Source organism: Mustela nigripes, chromosome 3 (assembly GCF_022355385.1).
Source record: "Mustela nigripes isolate SB6536 chromosome 3, MUSNIG.SB6536, whole genome shotgun sequence".
NCBI lineage: Eukaryota > Metazoa > Chordata > Mammalia > Carnivora > Mustelidae > Mustela > Mustela nigripes.
Window position 1 is genome coordinate 50793076 of NC_081559.1, and position 20095 is coordinate 50813170.

Consider the following 20095-nt stretch of genomic DNA (forward strand, 5'->3'; position numbering starts at 1 on the left):
TGCTACTAGAAAAGTCTAAATCTACCCAAATGATAAATTGCTTTGCATCTCCTCTATGTGAAATCATTACTCAAAGCTGTAGGGGTGGATCCAAGTTTTTAATGACACAGCACTGTGTGTGAAAAAGTTGAAACTTTCCTACTGTCATTCTGACACCAGAAGAATTAGCGCGATGACATAGTGGAAATTCTCTTGGTTTGTGATTTCTCAGATCTGGGTTCATATCTTAGCACAAGAACATCTTAGCGATGTGACCTTGGATAAGTTACTAACCCTTAGTCCCTCCATTTTCTCATCTGTGGGAGTAGGATAATTGTAACTTCCGGGGTTGTAAGAAATTCTAAGTAGTGTGTATAAAGTATCAGCTGTGATTAATACTATCAGTTATCAAACATTCATATGCATGGATGATGATGAGAGTAATCAAGAATTTGTTGATGCCTACCAAGTTTCTACGAACAGAATTTGAAAATTGGCCATGTCAATAATATAATCCAACTAGAAGATAATAGTAAGAGGAGAATATCAAAAATAGGACCATATTATATTCTGATTAAGTGCTTGGGACTGGTATGGAAGCAAAATCTATCTTAAGATAATAACTTTCCAGGGCACCTGGGTGGCTCAATGGGTTAAGCCGCTGCCTTCGGCTCAGGTCATGATCTCAGGGTCCTGGGATCGAGTCCCACATCGGGCTCTGTGCTCAGCAGGGAGCCTGCTTCCTCCTCTCTCTCTCTCTCTTCCTGCCTCTCTGCCTACTTGTGATCTCTCTCTCTGTCGAATAAATAAATAAATAATCTTTAAAAAAATAATAATAACTTTCCATTTGTTAACTGAAAACATAGGATAGAAGAAAATCAGATGGGCTTAGAGAATGACCTAATATTCTGGCTTATCATTTCACTGAAACATGGGGATATTAAAAACTTGTAACTTCATTCAACCTTTCTGAAGTGATTGATACATAATAGGTAACCCACACTCTAAGAAGACAACGCCCTTGGTGGTCATAAAACCTTTCTTCTAGCACTTTTCTGGTGTCTAAGCACTCTTTCTGAATCCACAGAATTATAAATTAAAAATATTTTTATCTCAAAAATCATTGAATCATGGAACACTTAATATTTTCTTTTTTTCTCTATACATCACATTAAGCATGAAATGAAACTCCGTATCAAAGAGTGAAGGTTCATCCTTTGAATAGCTTTTCTTTATTTCAATAGTCGGTGAAGCCTTTGCTTTGTAGAATGGAAGTATGTTGTGGGGAATAAAAATACATTTAACAAATGCATAGAATTCAATATAATTTAATATCTGTAATATAATATCTGAGGTGTACAATCTCATACAAAAGGTAGATATGGGTTTACCTTAATTTTGAAGTTGGTATTTATCCCAAAGCTGAAGGAATCCTTTGGTAAATTCTCCTTGAAAATGGAGAATACATTCCAATTGTAAATTTTTAAATTTTCAATATTACTATTTGGTTCTTTATATATTACTATTTTAAAGTGATATACCTTGGGGTGCCTGGGTGGCTCAGTCAGTTGGGCATCTGCATTTGGTTCGGGTCATGGTCTCAGGGTCCTGGGATCTAGTCACACATTGGGATCCCTGCTCAGCGGGGAGCCTGCTACTCCCCCTGCCTGTGCTTTCTCTCTTTCTCTCTGTAAAATAAATAAATAAAATCATAATAAATAAATAAAGTGATATATCTTGTATTTACCATGGTTAATTGCTTTGGCATCCCTAAAATTTGCTACTAATAAATATTCTAAATGTTAAAAATTTTAATAAAAGAACATTTTAAAATGTATTATTCATTGAGAAAACATTTAAAAAACCTAGATTTTTTTTAAATAAAATCCAAATAGATCAGGCTAGTACACAATTCTCAAATAGACCAAGGTAGTACCCAATTTAGTATGTCATAATGAGAACTAGATTTTTCAGACCACCATGTAATGAAGTGTGCCATAATGGTGACATGTTAGGGTGTACTATCAATGCAGGAAATCATAAATCAACCAGAAGTGCCATAGAAAAACTATTACTGAGCAAAAACTGGGTAATCAGTCTGTTGGGTATAAGGCCATCAGTCAAGAATTAACCATAAAATAAATTAAATGTCTAGAGCACAGTGGTTTAGATTATTAACTATTGAAAATTGTTAGCGTTTTTTTTTAAGTTATCATTTCCTGGAAAAGACATAATCAAAGTATAGGAGGGCCACGGAGCTAAGAAAAAGAGGACCCATGACAAAACAAAATAAAACAAAACCAAAAAAAAGAAAGAAAGAAAGAAAAAAGGGGAGTGGTCTTATATTTGTACAACTGTGCCTTAGAGACCATATGAAGGTGGCTAATGCAGGGACCCTCTACTGAGAACACTGTGCTTCCCATTCTCATTCAGGCTTTCACAGTTGGAAGACTAAAGATGAGACCAGCTTACCTATTGTGATGAGCTGTGTGAGAAACCATCTGCTAAACACCAGTCTTTATGGCTGACAGATTTCCTCTCTCAAACACACCATCAGCTTCCCTCCCCACTTGTGAATAAGAATGAGGAGGTTCTGCTAGTACAGGCCTCAGAGTGGGGCGAGAACACTTACAGAGCAGCTAGTCTGCTGGGTAATTTCCCCAAGTCAGAAGGGTGAATTAGGCAAAGCTGCTGGAAACCCAAAGAAATGAACGATGATGGTTCAGTGTCTACGCAGATAAGGAAGCTAAGCTAACCCTCTGGGTTAGGATGAATTCAGATAAGGGACTATTTGGAAACAGAATAAAGAAGGATTCAAAGAAAAGTAAATATATATATATATATACATACACACACACACACACACACACACACACATGCATACATATATAATTTCCCAGGTACTTACAGAGCAGCAGTCTGTCCAAGAAAGAAGGGTCATGAGACAGAGTTCATCAAAGTGCATTTTTCAGATCAGCTTGGAAATGCTAAATATTTTATCTATCCCATGGAGAGTCAGAAGGCTTAGAAGCGAAGTCCTGCAGCAAATAAATCTGCTTCATTTTGTTTAATAATTGATCATATTAAAGATTTTCTTATCATAAAATTTACCATCTCAAGGACATTTTTATGCCTAACCAGGTCTAGGAAGGGCAAATGATTGTATTTTCATAAACAAATGGAGATGTCAGATGACTGGTCGAAATTCATATCGCTCGGTGCCCCAGAAATCCAGGCTATTATCCGGGGCATGTGGTGCTACATCAACATAGGGAGAGAGTCAAGAAAGAAATGTGAAAAGGCTTCCGAGCCTTGCTGAAAGACAGTTGATAGAATAAATCGTTTTTGGAGATATGGACCTAATTAGTTGGCTCCACCACTGGCTGGCTGTGTTGGTTCCTTTGAATTGGGTGAGAATCAGTTTAGGACAACCAGCAGCCTATTGCTTTTTCTGATAACAGATAGAATCTCTTCTGTGAGGACTCGCGGGCTTGTGGTTGAACAGAACTGACTGCACTTCCTTTTGTTCTCCCCTTCTCGCTGAAGGATGGCCGTGACCGAGGATACCCTTCTTCCGTCCTCCAACCCTGTCACTGAGATTCGTTCGGGGATAAACACGTGGCCCAAACTGGGCCAGAGTTCACCCAGGAAGACGGTTTCTTTCTGCTACAGTCGTTAAGCTGGTAAGATGTGAGTGTGGGTCTAGGCGGGAGATCCTTTTTTTTGTTCCCCCTTTTCTCACCACATGGAAGGAGCTTTACTGAAAGATGGAGATGATGGAAGAATGTAGACATTATCATACATCAACCTCTCATGCAGCTCAAGCAGCTGTATCCTTGGTCTTGCGAATTACACAAGTCAGTAAATTCAGCATCCTGCTTAAAGTTAGCTTGAGCTGGGTTTACATTGACAGCAACTCAAAGAGTCCCAATTAATATATCCCATTATAGGTTGGATGTTTTGTGAATTTAGAAGGTATTTATGTTACTCAAAACAAGGATACATTATTTTCTTAGAAAGCTCATCTGTGGAATGAACGTGAGGGAGGGAAACTCACACTTGATCCTTTTCGTTAATTATTCAGTCCTTGAAAATTCATGGTGGGGGAAATGAATAAAACATGTATTCCCAAGCTGAATTTGTAGAAAAATATAGGTAGCCGCAAGAAATTCAGTTGGAGCATTTTCTTTAGGGCTTCCATATTCAAGCTTATCTGGAGCTTGCATATAGAATGTACCGTGAGCCTTGTGTATGCTACCTGAAGGCATGGGGAAAAGTCAAATTAAGTTGTTTGAGTAGTTCAGGCCTCCACATTAATTAGAGAGAACAGAGAGTACTTCATCCATAAGGGGAAAAGTCACAAGCATGCAGAGCTCGTATGTAGCTAAACCTCCAAAGACACGTGGACACAAGTCAAGCAGAAGACAGGCTGGGATCACTGAAGGTCCCTTTAAATTCCATGATCTTTTGCACTCGACTTCCAACATCTTAATTGGTAGCTAGTGCAGAGTCAGGCCTATACCAGATACTAAATAATAAATATTTATTGATGGTAAAGATAAGAAGATCTGGCAAGGCCTCTTTGACCTTTGGATATAAGAAAATTGAGCTAGCTAACAGGATGCTTGGATTTAGTGCAAGACTGCAGAGAGAGAATTGGAGAAGGAATTAACAAATTTTCCCCATTCTTCTCACATTACTTAGCACCTACACCCAGTAGTCTTTGATCCTTTTCTTCATGTATGACTTCCTAGTCACCATTTTGAGAGTTTATAATCTGCCTGTAAATTTCTAGAGACTTAATGAATTATTTCTGTTTTCATTGATCTTCAAATTTAGGGTCCCTTCTCATTTCTCTTAACTTCGTGTTTAAAGATTTTTAAGCTTGTGCAATATATAATCTTTGACTTTTCTGTCCCTTGGGTTTTTGCTTTTTTTTTTTTTTTTCCCCCAGTTCTTGAGTGAAGATTGAAACATACATGTCAAGATCTAGATGTATTGTAAGACTCCAGGCACCTCCCATAAATCTTATTCACTGAACACTTTGGAGCTCTTGCAACTTTTTCTATGTGTTATTTTATTGCCAACAAATAGTATAAACAACTGGGGAATATGTGATGCTTATGTACAGCCCGTAGTAGGATGGATATGTTTCATCAGTATATAATATGGGAAACACAGTATGTGAGTGTGTGCATGTGTACCTGCCTTAATACTATTTAGAATAGGAACTACATGATCCTGCTCAATTTATCGGAAAATAAATAAAGCAAGAGAGACACTCTAGATCCCAGAGGAATTCTTTTCCCAAAGTAATCAGGCATCTGGAGTCTCGGTCTGATAAAAATCAATGACTCTTTCAGGGCAGTGTATCTTTAGATGTGGACGAGGGGAGGAGTACACAATGAGAGAGGAGATGGCGAGGGTGGAAGGCAAATATGAAAAAAATTCGACGAGGAAAAACTAACATTTGCTCCTTGTAATAAACCGTGCCAACATGTAGACTATAGCATAATTATGTGTGTATATTTATATCACCATGAATTCCGGAAATAGTAAATAGGAGCAATTTCTTTATTATTTGACTCTTTTGGGGTAGATCATATGCCTTCCCTAATGTGTGTTTATCGGTGCCTGTGTTTATGGTGCAAATGAATAGGAATCATCTCGTTTTCTTGGTAATCACTTGTAATGTACCATGTATGCAAGAGGGCTTGACAAACACTATCTGTTTGACTTCCAAGTTCAGAAAATATTCTACCTAATGGAAACCAGCTTTGAAATGGGGACAGGGCAGAGTTTTGTTCCAGCATTATCACAGATGGCTTGACCTTTTATGTATTGATCACTTTGTGCCTGCATTTACCCACTCAAAAATGTTCCAGCAACAAGCTCTTACATATATTTAGGGAAGGAAGCTACCCAACATCCTTTCAAAAAATAATAAATAGACAAATGAATATACGCTTTGCTTATTCTCACTGAGTTACAGTATTTAGGTTAGAAGCAAGCCACTGTTTGCAAGCTTACTGAGGAGTATTTAAAAATGCACCTAGTTATTTTTACAACAGTCCTTGCAGAATCTCCCTCTGAAATATTTTGAATTTCCCAAATATAAGTAGTAAATTTAGACTATTCTGTTATGATCACCACAGATGATCTGTGACTTGTGGATAACAGGACATCACTTTTCCTAAACTATATTTTCTAAGACTTTTAAAAATCTGAGCTCATGCTATCAAATTAATCCTAGACTTTCAAACATTTCAAGCATGTAAAACAATACAAAAAGATTGGGAAAGGAAGATAGTGAGATTGGTGATGGAAGCAATTAACCATTGAGCATTTAAATTCAGAGATTAAGAAACAATTACTATTGTTGGAGCTGACTCTAAAACACGTCCCATCTGAGCTATTGTGCACATACCTAAATGGGATTTGGCAGGTGGATAAAAGATTTGTTGATTCCTGTTTGGGGGATTGCTTTAGATTGCTGCTTCAATGGGCTTTCAAAGCAGGTTTGAGTCTTAGAGAACAAACTGAACCCTGAATCCTTTCCTGGCACTGCGACTCCCCAAATAACAATTACAATAAGCCAAGGCTAATGCAGGCTCTAACTGCGTGAGGAACAGCTGCTGTGTGGTGTTGCAGAAGCTCAAAGGGGAAAATGCTTTGGGGGAGAAAAATTGGCTGTTGATTTGTCTTCAAACACCCGAGAAGTTTCTGTAAACAACAGCACATATTAGCTTGACTGCGCGTGATCTAGATGAATCACTTGCCAATTATTTGCTCCTTCATTCAGTGAAGGGCTTTGCTTTCATTGTGCCATCCAGTGAGAATATAGACATCTGGAATATGTAGGCACCATTAGATCATGTGTGATTTGTCAGTTTAGAAACTGTTGTCTACCCGGGCCTACCTGGGTATCTGAAATTTTGCTTTGGTTACTGTAAATAGCATATCCTGAGTCAAGGAGCACTTGGCTCTTGGGGATAAACGTTTCTACCCAAAGGACCAAGATTGGAAAGATAAAATGTATTCCTAAGGTCACCTCATAAAGAGACGTATGAAACGTCTTAATAGACAAGGATATGGGGGCGCCTAGGTGGGTCAGCTGGTTAAGCAACAGCCTTCGGCTCAGGTCATGATCCTGGAGTCCTGGGATGGAGTCCCGCATCAGGCTCCCTGCTTGGCAGGGAGTCTGCTTCTTCCTCTGACCCTCCCTCTTCTCATGTTCTCTCTCTCTCATTCTCTCTCTCAGACAAATAAATAAAAACCTAAAAAAATATATATGTTTAAAACAAAACAAAAAAAAAAGAGACAAGGAAATGTTACACAGGTTAATTGAATAGAATTGTAGAATGTCCTTTTAGAGTCCAACTTTTTCATTTTAAGGATGCGGCCAGTCAGCTACCCAGAGACCAGAACAAAGCCTTCTTCCATCATAGTCCAGTATGCCTTTCCCTTCCCCCACCTCACATATTAGTGTAAGCAGACAGTCACAGTACTGATTCCGGACCCAAGGAGAGGTCAGGGTGGCTTGGAAATCAATAATCAGGCACAGGGACTGTCCCCCAGGAGCAAGTCTGATCTTAGACCTAACACAGTGGCATGGACCTTTATATTTTGTCTTCCCTCAAGCACCCTCAAGGTGTTCAGCATCCAAGTTCTTAATACAGTTTCAGAGACAGTGAGAAGGTCTGTATCAGAACCTTAAGAAAAACAACATGTATTCATTCACTATCGGCTCAGACCCTCACGCAGAGGCCACTCCATTCAGCTCAGAGGCGTCAGTGGCTAGCTACACAGCCTGAGAGGGGTCACGGCCTGGCTCATCTGCTTACTGAGTCTCACACAAATCTCTCCCAGCTTCTGCTGTATTTCCTGAAGGGTTTCAGGAAGCATCAAATACCTCCCCGTGGACTAGGTCAGAGCCAGCAAGCTTTTACAGAAAGCCATCTCTCTCTCTCTCTCTCGGGGCTTCCCACTCATTACTGACCAAATAGTGGACTTCAGTGTGGGATGAGATAATCTGCCTGTTTGCATCTCTCCCTCCCAATTCCCAGTCTCTTAAGGCTGAAATTGTTTTCTTAGGTCGGACACAGAGAGTGACTTTTAAAGCTCACTTTCCTTTACAGCATGACTGTGGGAAAGGATAGATGCTCCATACACTCTGGACAGGATTAAGAAGTTTCATTTAATGTATTTGTTGGAATCAGAGAAAGCGCCAAAGGCAGGACAAGACAGGGAGTGGCGTGGGGCACGAGAAAGTGGTTGCCGTGTGGCCATCAGGGAATAGGGAGTGTAAAAAGCTTCTTGCACACATCGCCTCATCTATAAAAACCAGAACCACCTGGCATCTCTCTAAGTAACAAATGGATCTAAGGGCTGTAGAGAAGAGTTGTTGGCAGGAAATGGTCCCCAGGGCTATGATATTTTCAGACTGTGTGCCTTTCCCTATAATGCATAGATCATGGATAACAGAGCTCTGCTCACATATCTTGTTTTACCTGAAGACTAAATTTTGCAGGTTCTGGTTTGTCTGGCAATCACCATTTCTGGGAATAAGAGAATAAATTTGGATCGTTGAGGCAAGAAGAAGCTAAATTTTCTTTTGAGCTGCACGGAGGAGTAAAGAGGTGTAAAGAAGTATTAAGACAAACAAGCATGGAGGAGAGCGTCATGATAGAGGAGACAGGAGACAGAGGCCCCTCTTTCAATTTATAGGACTTTGGCTTTCAGTGGAAACGTCTGTTGTATACAAACAAGTGAAAATGGACCTGCAGGTCTGAAACAGTTCTGTGTCTGAAACTCACTGTAAACATGCACCTTATATACCGCAGAGCACCTAGCAAGATTCCTACAAACTCTAGTTGATTGGTTTTTGATCCCAAATCAATTTCCACCAGAACACTGAATTCACTGATGGGCTTATAAATCTGCAGGAAGAAGGAACCTTCAGCTGCTGTTGCAGCCACCAAAAAACAAACAAACAAAAAACGGAGTTTAATTTTAACTGGTTTGTCCCAGAGTGAACTGGCTGTTCTGTCTGTTTCTCTCTTTGAAACATGGAGGCAGCAGCTTCACTTGGTGCCACAGACACGGTCTACAAAATGAAAAGTCTCCATTTCCGTCCTCTCCGTTAGCCAAAGTAAACTGTCTTCTGTGATTCACCCTTGAGTGCATGAGGACTCTGCGTCCCTCCCCAGAGAGAGAAAACAAAAAACAAATAAGCAAACCCTTACCAGATGAGAAGACAGGAACAACAGGCAAAACTTCAAAATCCTTTTTTTTTTTTTCACTCCTGAAACCTATTAGCATTCAAAAACATGTGAAGTCATAATTCCTGGTGAGATTTACACTGAGTTAAATAGACACTTAACAGTAGACAGGATGTCAAAGGACGCTCAAACCTTTTGATCCCAATCTGAGTCAAATGATCATGTTTGCACCAGTTGTGTTTCTTCCTGAGTACATGGGACATCTTATTGTTACTTAATTGTTCTCAGTCTTCTGTCTGCTATTGTGGTCTTCCGTTGCTATGGCATGGAAGAGGATCCTTTATGTTTTTGAAAATATTTAGGATCCCACCCCAACTGTCAGTATGAACTGCTCTACACTTCTTATCAAGTTGAAGCCTGGAGTTGTTGTATCCTTTGGGTTATTTTCACAGTCACGGTTTTCTAGGCTCTTCTTGCTATCAGTGTTCAACTTCTAAAGTCCAAAATGCTCTTAGCAGGAGCTATAGCTCTACCTCAGCCCAGCCTTCCCTGAGTGGGTTTAACATACTCACCCCCAGGCATTCAGGACCTTGGCTAACTCCTCTGAGCCTTTTTGCCTGGCCTGGGATTGGTAACTCCAGATTAAAAAGCAGGCCAAATCTTGCTTTTAATTTCACCATTCCTCTGGAAAATGTAATACGGCAAAGATAACGCATGTCATGTTTTAGCAACAGTTTTTTTAATTCTCCCGGGGAGAATTAGCATCCTTACATACTTTAGCAGCTACTTTTCCTCACATTTATTCATTAATTATTTATCTATTTTGGAGCAGCACCCTGACGCCTTCTTGCTGACGTTGGTCAGGGGAAAGATGCCCTCCCTGAAGGCTGGCCAAGCCATCCCTTCCTCTCATTAGCGGTGTAACCCTGTGTTCCCGCTGGAGCCCAGCACGGAAGTGTCATCTTCCCGCGGGGGCCTCCCGTTGTCCCGCCTGGCTCAGAGAGCTGAGCCTAAATGAAATATATAATATTAACTGTTAGAGAAAACAAAGGATGCCGCCTCCAGCATGGCTCCTATGCCTGAGGCTTGGCCACGTCTCACTAGTCCCTAGGCCTCTCCTTCTCACCCGCACCCTCACTCGTCTATGAGATCCACGAGTTGAGCTGCAGCTCTCCAAAACGAACCCCCCCCCCCCCCCACCGCCGGTAACCCGACTCTTCCGGACCACGCGTTCCCTTCTGCCCCGAGCTCAGAATGACCACCAGGAAGCCAGGAGCAAAACACTTAAATGTTGCATTTATTAAGGAAATGTTAAATAATGAAAAAAAAAAAGTCAAACCGGTGTCATGAACGTCAAGAGCACTTTTGTGGCGTAAACCGTGCAGTCATGAGCTACAAGTTCTATTCCAAGTCTTTGCCCCGGGGCTAATTAGGGCGTCAGCCTCCTCCCCCCACCCCCGCCCTACCACCCCCTAGTTGGAAATGCAATAAAAGAAACAAATCACTCGTTCAGCATTCGCAGGCTCTCCCCTCCCCCCACCCTCCCGTTCTCCCAGGATAACAAAACTCTAACCCCAGGCAGGCAAATAGGCCACTAGGGCAGCAAAGGACTTATCAAATATGTGTGTGTATTCAAGCAAACAAACAAACACAAAATCCCTTAAAACAGCACAGTTACAATCAATCAAAGATATTTATAGTCTCTCGCGCCAGGGCTGGGAGGAGCGGGAGATAATGGGCGCGAATCCGGACACTGATTTACGCGTCCGCCTTAGTTCTGTTGCGTGGCGTGTACACCGGTCACTTTTCGGGCCACCAGGCAATCGGTGCCGCTGGGTCTCTCCCCTGCCCGCCCGCTCCACCTGCCCCGAGAGCGTGGCCCACCTGCGGGTGGAGAAGGGCCGTCGCAGGGTCGATCTCCCCGCGTCCACACCAGCGGCAGCTTCCAAAGTTCTGCGCCCTAATTGCCCTCTTCTTGCCACTTGCTGCTGAGTCCAGTCGGGGCCCTCTCCTCCTACCGCCAGGAATGGGGACTTTCAGAGGGCGAGCGAGAAACGGGTCGCTTCATCCCGAAAGGCAAAAGTCGAGAGAAATGATTGACTCCGACAGGTTTGCTTCGCCCGGTCTCGGATGATGAGGGGGCGCGGCCCGGCCGGCTAAGTAAGGAGGCGTTGGGGCGGCTGCCGCGGCGGCGGGAGGGCCGGTCAGTAGGGCCCCACGACCACCGCTTCCACCTCTTTAGACGGTCTCCGGTCTTTCACCAGGAAGTTGATCATGCCCTCGGACTTGATGAGGAGGTTGCAGCCGAGGAAGAAGATGCCGAAGACCACGGTCAGGGAGAGCACGCACATGACCGCGATCTGCACCACGCGCATGATGTACAGGCTGCGCTCGTCCGGGCCGCCCTCGGCGAAGCCGTCGTCGGTCACCACCGACGCCTGGGTGCAGCAGCGCACGGCGCGCTCCAGCGCCTCGCTGCTGTTGGCCAGGAGCAGGCCCGCCACATCCGTCTGGTTGTCCAGCGCTGGGTTCATCGCGGGAGTCGGCGGGCGCCCCGGGGAGGCGCGGGTCCGAGGGGTGGGAAGGCGGCCGGCGCGGGAGGAACGGATCCGGAGCTGAGCGCTCACTTGGAGACTTGGCGCGCGCGGGGGCTGCTCGCGCTCTCCTCTCCCAAATCCCCGGGTCGTGGGACTTCCCCAGGAGCCTTTCCGACGCGCGCCGCAGCCTGGCTGGTCTGCGCCGTCTGCTCCTGCCGGGGCGGTGCTGGTTCCCGGCGCTCGCTCGACTGGGGGCTGTTGGAACTTGGCGGGGCTGGGCCAGCGGGGCCGTGGGAGGCGCGGCGGCGGCGGCGGCGGCGGCCCGGCGGCTGCTCTGAGCGAACAGCGGCCCCTTCCGGCCGCGCCACCGCTCCGCGCCCGCGGCGGCTTGGCGGTGGGGGAAGCAAAGGGGGCGAACCTCTTCCTTCCTCCTGCCTTTCTGGCTTCGCCTCTTTTTCACCTCCAAAGACTACGCAGAAGTCTGTACCTTTCTGTACCTTTCTGGCTAGACGGATGATGAAAGAGTTTCGGATGGAGGAGAGGTTGCGATCAGCTGAAAGTTTCCGAAGAACTGGGTCACACCAGCTCTGCGTGTCTCCTGCCTCCCGCCCCTCTCACCTCTGGGCGGATGAAAGTGGCGCTGAATCGCAGGTGCCAGATGGTGCTGGGCGAAGGCACGGGCCCGCCACAGGTGTCTGATTCCGTCTTGCCTGCGACGGATTTCTGGTGGAGTAGGGATGATCTGGGACTTTGTTAAAGTATGGATTTTAGAGAGAAAGAAAGCAGGGAAGGAGGGAAAGAAGGAAGTAGAAGTAGGAGGGAGGACAGATGAAGGAGGAAGGAAGCCACTGGAAGACAGAGTAAGGCAGGTTTAGAGTGATTTTTGAGGCGAAGGAAGGGAGGGGGTAGGAAGGGGAAAGATAGGCTCCTCTGTGGCCTTGGTGTGGGAGTGGTTGCCAGAGGCAAGATCACCTCTCCGGTAAGGGTGGGCGGAGGGACAGAGTGGGTCCTCCTATAATCTTGGTTGCAGATGAGTTTTTGGAGGTGCTTCCGGTGTTTCTCTGGGTTGGCAGTATATCCGTCGTTTTAGGGCTCATCAGTATCCATCACCTGGAGCACCGGCCAACTGCTGCAAGCTCTCCCCACTTTCCGTAAACTGATGTACCGCATCTTAGTCATTTCCAACAAAGCTACAGATGTTTCAGGGGCCTGACTGAGACTTCGGCCCGTTATGATTTTGCTACAGGTTCAGGAAAATGTTATAAACTTGTCAGATTGTTTCTTAAGCTCCAGAAGAATTCTTCTGTTGTGTTTTGGTTTTGTATTTCCCTTTTCTGTTTCCTTTTCCCCTCACCTTCCTCCTTCCCCTCTCCCTTACTCACTTCCTTTCTTCTTTTAACTGTAAAAGGCGGAAACCAGTCACCTGATGCTCAGTCCAAACTTCTGGTAGAATACATTTACATTTCTGTTAAAGCATAATTTTCACTTCTTTTCTCAATTCCATTCTTTTTGCTTGTTAAACGCTCTTATGTTTCTCTCCCCAAACATCATTTATTCCATGTTGAGAGATTTCCTTATTTTTTCTTACTACTCCATGATCAGCATAACATAGAATGAACTATCCTTCAGTTAAGAGTTTTCAGTTTTTGAATGTTGATTATATATGAGCTTCAATAAGCCTAGATCCTTCTAAATAGCTATTTTTATTTTAGGTGTAGTTTCATAGCTGAAAATCCAGGCTTTTGGTTCTTATCTGTAATTCATCTGGTTTATGGCTCTAGTTTCTCGTGATTCCATTAGCCTTGAAAAATGTTCCACTCCCAACAATTTCTTCTTTGGAAGAATGTATTATTAGGTGATTGGGAAAAAACCTATTTAAATCTCACTATACAGTCAGTCTATCTTAGTTAGGATGAGGGATACTTAACAATAAAACACAATGTATATGTGAAAAAATTACAGAAGAATGTAAGACATTATAAAGCAATACTATAATGAATTGTAAAGGCAAGTAGTAGAAATTTAGAAGAGCAAAAGGTGGAGAACAGAAGTTGACCTCCAGGGATGTTAACTTGCATAGGGTAGTATGTTTAGTCGAAGTTGAGTGAAATGGGTAGAGATAGATAGTTCCTTCTTTATGTGACAAAACAAATAGAATCATACAGCATATTTGTGAGGTCCAACATGGTAGGAGTTAATAAAAAATGCCTTAAAATATCAATTGAATCATTATGAGGATTTGAGTGTGCTTATTGATATTAACAGTATTACTGTTTTAGTTAGAAACCAGTGTAAAAATGATCAAATCTCAGAGTTCGGTAGGGGGTTGATATCATCAAACCTTTAAATTTGGGGATCACATTCTTATAAGAAAGAACTTTTTACAAGAAATAACTTTCTTTTCTTTGGGCATTATCTACTAACCAGCTGCAAAATTGTGAGTAAGAGGAAAATAGTTGTTCCCACCAGTTAGTTCATCTTTGGGAATGTGGTTCTGTTTCCTTCATCTCCCTACTACCCTGCACACTCTGATTTTGTTAAATAAAATTATTTGCAATATTTAGATGAAAATTACCTAAAACCTATTGGAGATAATATATATATATATATATATATATATATACACACACACACACACACACACACACACATATATATATCTCATGTATATATCATATATATATATATATATATATATATGAAATTATTAGGGAATCTAAGGGAATCCAGCTAGGCTGCTAGATACAGTTTTTCTGCAGAAACTTATTTATCCTTCCATTTTGTATTTTGAGTGAATATTTTTCTCTCAGCTTTACTCCTGTTATTCACCTGTTTCCTAGGAAAATCTTACAAATGTGGGGAGAAAAATCTTTCCAAAAGTGTAGATATAGAAAAACTTAATTTCTAGAAAAATAGATGGTGATATGAAATATTCACTTCAAATAAAAAGTTTGGGTACATAGAAAGACTCACTGTTACATTTATTTAACTAGTGCCCTCTTTTACTTCACTGGGAAGAAGTTTGATTTTCAAAAAGTTAAATGCTCAGCACTTCACAATATACATGTTATACAAGGAAAGAAACATGTGTTTATTCTCTCTAGAAAACATACCTATGGCATATAGTAAGTTCTACAAAAATATTCTAGGCTTATATTGATAGGCAGCTATCATCAGTAGTCACTAGATCTATAGACGGCATTGTCTCAATGTAGGACCAGACATTTTCAATGTCAAAAGGCTTTTCCTAGGCGCCTGCCTGGGTGACTCAGTGGGTTAAAGCCTCTGCCTTTGGCTCAGGTCATGATCCTGGGGTCCTGGGATCAAGCCCCAAATTGGGCTCTCTACTCAGCGAGGAGCCTACTTCCTCCTCTCTCTGCCTGCTTCTCTGCCTACTTGTCATCTCTTAAACTAAAAGCCTTAAAAAATAAATAAAGTCTTAAAAAAATAAAAGCCTTTTCCTTTTTGTTTTCTATCTGCGCGTATTATGAAAATAATAAGTAGACACTTTTCAGAAGAGCATTATCAGACATAGAAAGGATATTTGCTATTTGGGGACAAGGTTTTATACAAAATAAATTACATTATATGAGGAGTAAGAGCAAGGCACTCATGTTCATTCGTAACAGTAGACTCGGCACCTCGAACACAAGAAGCAAGCCAGATAGAAGTAAAATATGTCCTCAAACCACAAGAATAGATATCATGAGAGCCAAATACCTAGAATCATATATTTCTACCTTTAGGATGACTCTCCAAATTCTCTCTCAAACTTGTACACTTTGCTTTTCGCACAGTTTTAACCCACCCTTCCTTCCTTTCTTTCTTTTGTTCTTAAATGATTTTATTTATTTATTTGACACAGAAAGAGAGAGAGAGCACAAGCAGGGGGAATGAGGAAGGAGAAGCTGGTTCCCGGCTGAGTGGTGGGGGACAGGGGTTGCTACACAAGGCTCCATTCAGGACTCTATCCCAGGATCCCAGGTTCATGACCTGAGCCAGAGGCAGATGCTTAACTGATTAAGCCACCCAAGTGCCCCTTAATGCTTTCTGTTTTTATTTTTAATAACAGGATGTCAGTATCAGCACATGGATAGAGAAGAGAAAATGACTAGAGGTAGGTACTCTGATGACACAAGGAGTAACACCAGAAAGAAAAACAAAATAAAACATTGAACAACACCAACAAATTTTCCAAGAGTCTACAGTATTAGTTTGGGGACATTTAATATAGAGACAAACTTTCTCAGATGGCTAGGAGTCTCGCTAAATGTCTAAAGGCAAGGACTTTGAATCCTGCCATCTTCACTAACTAGCCGTGTGATCTTGGAGAAGTGTCTTTACCTCTGTGTACCTCATTTATTTTTCTGTGAAATGGAGATGATACTTCTCAGGATTCTGAAAGAATTGTTTCTCATCTGTGGAAATAACTGAGGATAGCGTCTAGCTCAGTGCAAGATCTCAAAGATATATTGTAATAGCTTCTGAGGAGGCATCAATGTGTATAAGTCACTATAAGAAAAACTTCAAAGTTTGTTTAATATTTCCCTTTGGAATGCTGGAAATGAGTGATAGATTTTAGAAAGATTTCCATATGAAATGATTGGCCTTGTTAAGTAAAGAAATTGTAAGGATGTGGAGGAATTAGAACTCTTGTAAATTGCTGGTGGGAATGTACAATTGTGCAACCTCCATGGAAAACAGTATGGCATTTCCTCAAAAACTTAAACACAGAATTGCCGTGTGATTCAGCAACTTCATTTCTAGGTATATGCCCCCAAAACTGAAGGCAGGGACTTAAACAGGTATTTGTATATGAATGTTCATAGCAGTATTATTCTCAGTAGTCAAAAGGTAGAAACAACCCAGATGTCCATCAATGGATGAAGGGATTTAAAAAAAAAAAAAAAGTGATATGTTAAATGCAAAAAAAACAATGAAATTCTGGTATGAGCTACAACATAGATGAACTTTGAAGAAATTATGCCAGATGAAATAAGCCAGACACAAAAGACAAATATTGTATGATTCCATTTATATTAGATACCTAGAATAGTCAGCTTTATAGAGACAGAAAATAGAACAGTGGCTACCAGCAACTGAGGGAGGAAGTAATGGGGAGTTATTGTTTAAGGAGTACAAAATTTCAGTTGCGGAAGAAGTTCTGGAGATGGATGGTGGTATTGGTTGTAAAACAGTGTGGATAGATTTACTAAGGCTGAGATGTACAATTGAAAATTGTTAAAATGATTAATTTTATATGATGTGTATTTTACCAGAATAAAAATTCTAAATGGTTTAAATTATAGCTCATAGGAATATTATATAAATTTCTAAAATTCTGAAAAGTTAGAACGTAACCCCTAAAAGTCATTCATCTCCCCATAGCTCAAAGATAGTAACCGTTAGTAATTTAGAACATGTTCTTCCTGTCTTTTTACTGTGCTTATATAACCTTAGTCTTGACCATGCACAAATTATAATTTATACCTTACTCTTTCCCCTTAACTATGTATTTTCCCATGACATTAAAAACTTGTCATCTGCACATTTTTGATGAGTGTATAGCACTTCATACCACTGTTTATTAAACCACTACCCTGTAACTGGGCAGTTCCATTACTCTCAAATAGTTATTGAATCATTACATATGAAGAACATTTTTGTTCACAAATGTCTTCTCTATTTAGATAACAAGAATTGGAAATTTACAAAATTGCAATTTTACTGAACATGATATTATTTTTTAAAAAACAACACACAGCCAAATTGTATGTAAAAAGGGTTGTACCAATCTTCACTCCCATTTGAAAATCATATGAATACCAATTTATCATGTCTTCTAGAGTAGGCCTCCTCAACTTTAGCCACATTTTAGAACTACCTAGAGAATTAAAAAAAAAATTTTTTTTAATATCCAAATAGAACATATAAGGGTTAAATCATAATCTCTTAGGTTAGGACCCAAGTATCTATATTTCTTAAATTCTCCCAGATGATTCAGTAGTCCAGCCATGGTTGTAAACCACTGCTTGGAGTAATATTTTCAAGTTTGCCTTAAGATCACATAGGGTGGAGGGGGCACCTGGGTGACTCAGTGGGTTAAAGCCCCTGCCTTCGGCTCAGGTCATGATCCCAGGGTCCTGGGATTGAGCCCCACATCAGGCTCTCTGTTCAGCGGGGAGCCTGCTTCCCTTCCTCTCTCTCTGCCTGCCACTCTGCCTACTTGTGATCTCCTTGTGATCTCTCTCTGTGTCCAATGAATAAGTAAAAAAAAAAAACAAAAAAAAAAAACCTAAAAAAAAAAAAAAAAGAATTTCTGTAACTTGCTTCCTGGTTCCAACCACTGGGACTCTGCTCTGGTGGGTCTTGAATGGGTTCTATGAATTTATAGTTTAGCAAGTACCCCAGGAAATGCTTTTCTTGAGCAATGTGATTTTAAAAATAATCATTGCAAGTTTAATAACGAAGAAAATGGTATTTTGAAATTGTATGGTTTCATTGTGGGGGATAATATTTTCACATATGTGTTATAAAACTGCATATCTTACTCTCTAGTCTTTAGGTTCAGACTCAGGTCTTTTGTGTATTTTTCATTTGACATTTTATCATTTGTACTGATTTTATTGACTTATAGTAAGCCTTCTTTATCAAATACATTAACCCTATATATGAAATATTTGTAAATATCTTTCCAGTAGATTAGCCTTTTAAGTTGGGCTATATTCTTCTTGGGTATATGGAATTTTCAGGCATCAACATTTTTACCTGTGATTTCTTTCATTGCTTTATTTAATTTTTAAAAAATTTTTATTATTTTTTAAATATTTTATTTATTTATTTGACAGAGATCACAAGTAGGCAGAGAGAGAGGCATGCAGGGAGAGAGGAAGAAGCAGACTCCCCGCCGAGCAGAGAGCCCAATGCGGGGCTCCATCCCGGGACCCTGGGACCATGACTGGAGCCCAAGGCAGAGGCTTTAACCCACTGAGCCATCCAGGTGCCCCACTTTATTTAATTTTTTAAAAGGGGAAAGCTCATACTTATCATATCGGAGAAAGTTCTTTACCATAACCCCCTTCTTAGGGGCAGGTCTCTAAAACAGCTGCTTTTGGCGAGTGGTTCATTGGGGAATGCACATTCCAACCTTGTTCTGCTTTAATCTTGTAGAAGGCTCCTATAACATTTGCCAAGGCATCACACTGGGACGTGAAATCATTATAAACTCTTGTGTAAGTTTTTCATCTTATTTAACAGTCTAGATTTGCCATCATAAAATTAACAGTTCTCCTAATAAAATACAACATTTACATTTTATATCCAATATCAGCCAGGATTGCTCTCTCCTCCTCAATACGTGCCAGCTACAGGAAAGCTACTCTGAGTCTCAGATTATATAGATTATACATCCATGTACCGGAAGACATTTAGAAACAATTCACCCCCGGAAACCTTTCACATGCATTTTGTAAATTGCCTGGTTGATCTCACAAAAGAATGGGTGAGCAGCGGATGGTGGAGGCTGATGGTACAATCACACTGGTGAACACATCTAAATTCTCATTTTCCTGGTCAGCCATAAAACCTCAGCATAGAGAAGGAAGCAAAATGAGATAAACTATAAAATAAATAAAATACATAAATAAATTTCTTAAAATAAATAAAACTATAAAATAAAATAAACTAATAAAATAAACAAAATACAAAGTTAAGCCAATCCTATTAACACATGAAACCCACCTTGACTAAGTGAAATAAGCCAATTACGGGAGGACAAGCACTGTATGTATACGAGGTATCTAGAAGAGTCGAACTTACAGAAGTTATAAATACCATAGTAGTTCCCCGGGGTCAAGGCATGGGGAAACTGAGTTGTTCAATGGGTATAAAGTTTCAGTTAGGCTAGATGAGTAAGTCTGAGATATCCACCGTATAACACAGTGCCTATAGTTAGTGATATGGTAATGTGCACTTCAGAATTTGCTAAGTGGGTAGTTTTCATGTTAAGTGTTCTTACCAAAAACCACACACCAAAAAAATACAAAATGAAGGGATACAAGAAAACTCTGGGAAGTGTCTCTTACTGTGATTGTGGTGATGGTATCATGGGTGTTTTTTATATGCCCAAACTCATCAAACTGTATATACTAAATATGCCAGGTCTTTCTGATAGCAACTATACCTCAACAAAGTTGGTTTTTTTTTTTTAAAGAATGAATTAGTTGTCTGAAAGACAGAAAGAAGAGTATCTTCTAGGATTCACTGCAGAAGGAAAAGGACCTTGAAATGTTTTGCATTTTGGCCTCTGACACTATTACAAAAGAATTATCTGGGATATCTCTCCCATTAGCAAAGCTA

The 20095-nt window shown here is 41.0% G+C and overlaps 1 protein-coding gene across 1 annotated transcript; it reads right to left on the bottom strand.

The window, feature by feature from the left end:
• Nucleotides 1-11387: 11387 nt before the first annotated feature.
• RPRM (reprimo, TP53 dependent G2 arrest mediator homolog) lies at nucleotides 11388-11821 on the bottom strand. The gene has a single exon (XM_059392749.1). It carries the CDS (start codon nucleotides 11732-11734, stop codon nucleotides 11405-11407), a length of 330 nt encoding a protein of 109 aa, XP_059248732.1. The 5' UTR covers nucleotides 11735-11821; the 3' UTR covers nucleotides 11388-11404.
• Nucleotides 11822-20095: the final 8274 nt, after the last annotated feature.